General features: G+C 33.4%; 1 protein-coding gene across 1 annotated transcript; it reads right to left on the reverse strand.

Annotated features, from left to right (window-relative positions):
- Window positions 1-1,053: 1,053 nt before the first annotated feature.
- Window positions 1,054-2,628, reverse strand: LOC126902035 (jerky protein homolog-like). The gene has a single exon (XM_050679058.1). The coding sequence runs from the start codon at window positions 2,626-2,628 to the stop codon at window positions 1,054-1,056; it is 1,575 nt and encodes a 524-aa protein (XP_050535015.1).
- Window positions 2,629-2,950: the final 322 nt, after the last annotated feature.

Consider the following 2,950-nt stretch of genomic DNA (forward strand, 5'->3'; position numbering starts at 1 on the left):
ATTTATTTATAAATTATTATCTAAAAAGTTCTGTGTCAAGCCTTTTAATTTTTATACACGTTTGCTATAAAAGTAATAACTACTTTATAATTTTTTATACAATTTTCGAAAAAATTACAATACTAAATTATTAAATATCAATTTCGTACTACGTTGAATTGCTTTGATACTTATTTATTCATAAATTATACTTATAAATCAACTACTAATTAAGAATAATGATAGAAAAAGGAGTTAATTTTGGTTTTAGAGTAATCAACCAATTTCTTAAAATTAAAGACTATCTACAGATTTGCATCGAAGCGTTTTTTATGATAGTGATTTTAATGACTGTCAGATATCATCTATACTGTACCCAACTATACCACGTCTCCACTGTGCTGGGTTTTTAAACCTAAATATTATTATTATCAGTGGCGGCTCGTGGTTTGGACAACGGGACCCCTACTAAAATTAATAAAAGAAGAAAATTAATTGCATATTCTTAATTCTACATTTTTATTAAAAATGCAAATTTTTAAATAGTAAAAGAGTTATAGTATATTTGTTGTAGGTGAACATTAAAGTTGTTTCCCTTAGTATATACAGGTAAACATACACACACTAGTAGTGTTTGGACAACCGGTAGCGTCGTCTGTACGGTCAAATATTAATACAGTGGAGCCCCGGTAATCCGACAAACGTTTTGCAGGTCAGTGTCGAACTATCGAATTTGTCGGATTATAGAGTATTCCCTAAGACCTCCTATAGTCCGGAAATTTTAACAAAAGGATACCTTGTAATCCGAAAAATCACAAATCCAAAGATAAGTTTTGGTCTTGATAGGCCCTGGTGTGAAGTATAAATCATGCTTCATTATGTATGTCGACTTAAGTAAATTAAACAACACAATAGAAAGCTTATGTTTTATTATAAAATTAACGTCATTAATGCTAGAGAACTTAAAAAAAACAATAACTTTACATTAAGGAATACAATTACAATGTAATTGTGTTTAAACAAATATACATACTAAAATATTCAAAAATTATGAATAAAAATCATGATATGAATTTATGAAGCATGAAAATATTTATCAATTTTTTTTTGCTTAACATTATTGAAACGCGAGACCAATGCTCTGTCCCTCAGTCTTCTTAAAAGTAAAAGTTCGTTGTAGGATGCACCATTCTCCTCAGCCCATTGCAAACCCAGTTCAAAGGCGTTAGCTGCATCTTGTGCTATCACTTGCGGAGTAGTTGCAATTACGTCGTCGTCATCTTCCTGATTTATGGTTGTATTACTAGATATCTCTTTTATAATCTCATCGTCAGACATTTCATAAAAAATATTTTCCTCCTTATCCAATCCATGGTACCAGATTTCCAAATCTTGCGATCTTATCTGTGTTTCAGCAGCAACTTTCTCTATTACTTCCGAAGTTACACTGATTTGCGGATCGTTGCTAGGGCTGGTGACTATATCCGGCCATAACTTTTTCCAAGACGATGTAATAGTTGACGAAGGTAATGCATTCCACGATTGACAAAGAGCAAAAACCAAGTCTTTCATATTGAATTCTTTTAAAGTTTTTTCTATTGGCTGATCTTTTGATACAGCTTTCAGAAGTAGATTTTTCTTATAATCTTGCTTGACAAACTGAATGATATGCTGATCCATTGGTTGAATCAGTGCAGTGCAGTTTGGTGGAAGAAATATCGCAGTGATGCATTTATCCTCAGTTGTCAGTTCTTCTTCAGACGGATGACCGGGAGCGTTATCAATAAGCAATAACGCTTTTTGAGGAAAATTATGATTTTTCAACCATTTTTTAACTTCTGGTACAAAGCATTCATCAAACCACTTCTTGAAAAGGTCTTTTGTCATCCACGCACTTTTTTGACCATAATAATGTACAGGCAAATCAATGTTTTTGAATGCACGTGGTTTATTCAATTTTCCAACGACCACCATTTTTAGCGCGTGTGTATCCGCAGCATTTGCACATGGTAGTATGGTTACACGCTCTTTACTTACTTTTCGCCCAGGTACGGATTTTTCGTTAAAGGAAACGAAAGTTTTGTTTGGTATCACACGCCAAAAAAGTCCTGATTCGTCTGCATTGTACACTTGTGATGGGTTAAGATTTAAATCTTTCACCTTTTGCAAAAATCTTAATTTAAATGGCTCTATGCAGGTAGCATCATTAGAAAGTTTCTCTCCTGTTATAGTCATTAAACGTATGCCATGACGACTTTTAAAACGTTCTAACCATCCCTTGCTAGCCACAAAATCATCTTTTTTTATAATTTCCTTATAAAAAAACTTAGCTTTCATGGCCAACATGGGTCCCGAAATTGGAGCATGCCTATTTCTTTCCTGAAGAAACCACATGTACAAAGCTTCTTCCACTTCTGGATGTTCAGCTTTCTTGAGTGTCTGTCTCTTGCCTGGCCCACAGTCAGTAGTTGATACGAAGTTTTTAATCTTCTCATGATTTTTTTTAATATCATAAATTGTAGATCGGCCTACGCCATATTCACTTGCTAAACTACTAAAAGATTCATTACGATTTAAACGGTCTAAAATATCACATTTTTCTTTAATTGTCAGTGTTTTGTGCTTTCGCTTCTGGGCTTGTGACGACATAATTTACTAGGTACGTATACGTAATACACAATGAATAAACAGTACACAAAGAATCTATACTTTGAGCACAATAGTGATGGCACAATTGTAACCTGTTCAATCATGCATTATCTACATTAGCGAAGATTGTAAAAAAAATACCCAATAATAATAGACATGTCGGATTACAAGGGGCGCCGGATTAACCAGGGGCCGGATTATCGGGGGTCCACTGTATATTACTATTTTGAGTAATTTACTTTTAAAATTAACTACGTGTACGCTCGTCGTTATCGTCGGTTACTGTAATAGTATAATCGCTATTATTATTATTTTCATTACT

Source organism: Daktulosphaira vitifoliae, unplaced genomic scaffold (assembly GCF_025091365.1).
Source record: "Daktulosphaira vitifoliae isolate Bord-2020 unplaced genomic scaffold, ASM2509136v1 Scaffold_3, whole genome shotgun sequence".
Lineage (NCBI taxonomy): Eukaryota > Metazoa > Arthropoda > Insecta > Hemiptera > Phylloxeridae > Daktulosphaira > Daktulosphaira vitifoliae.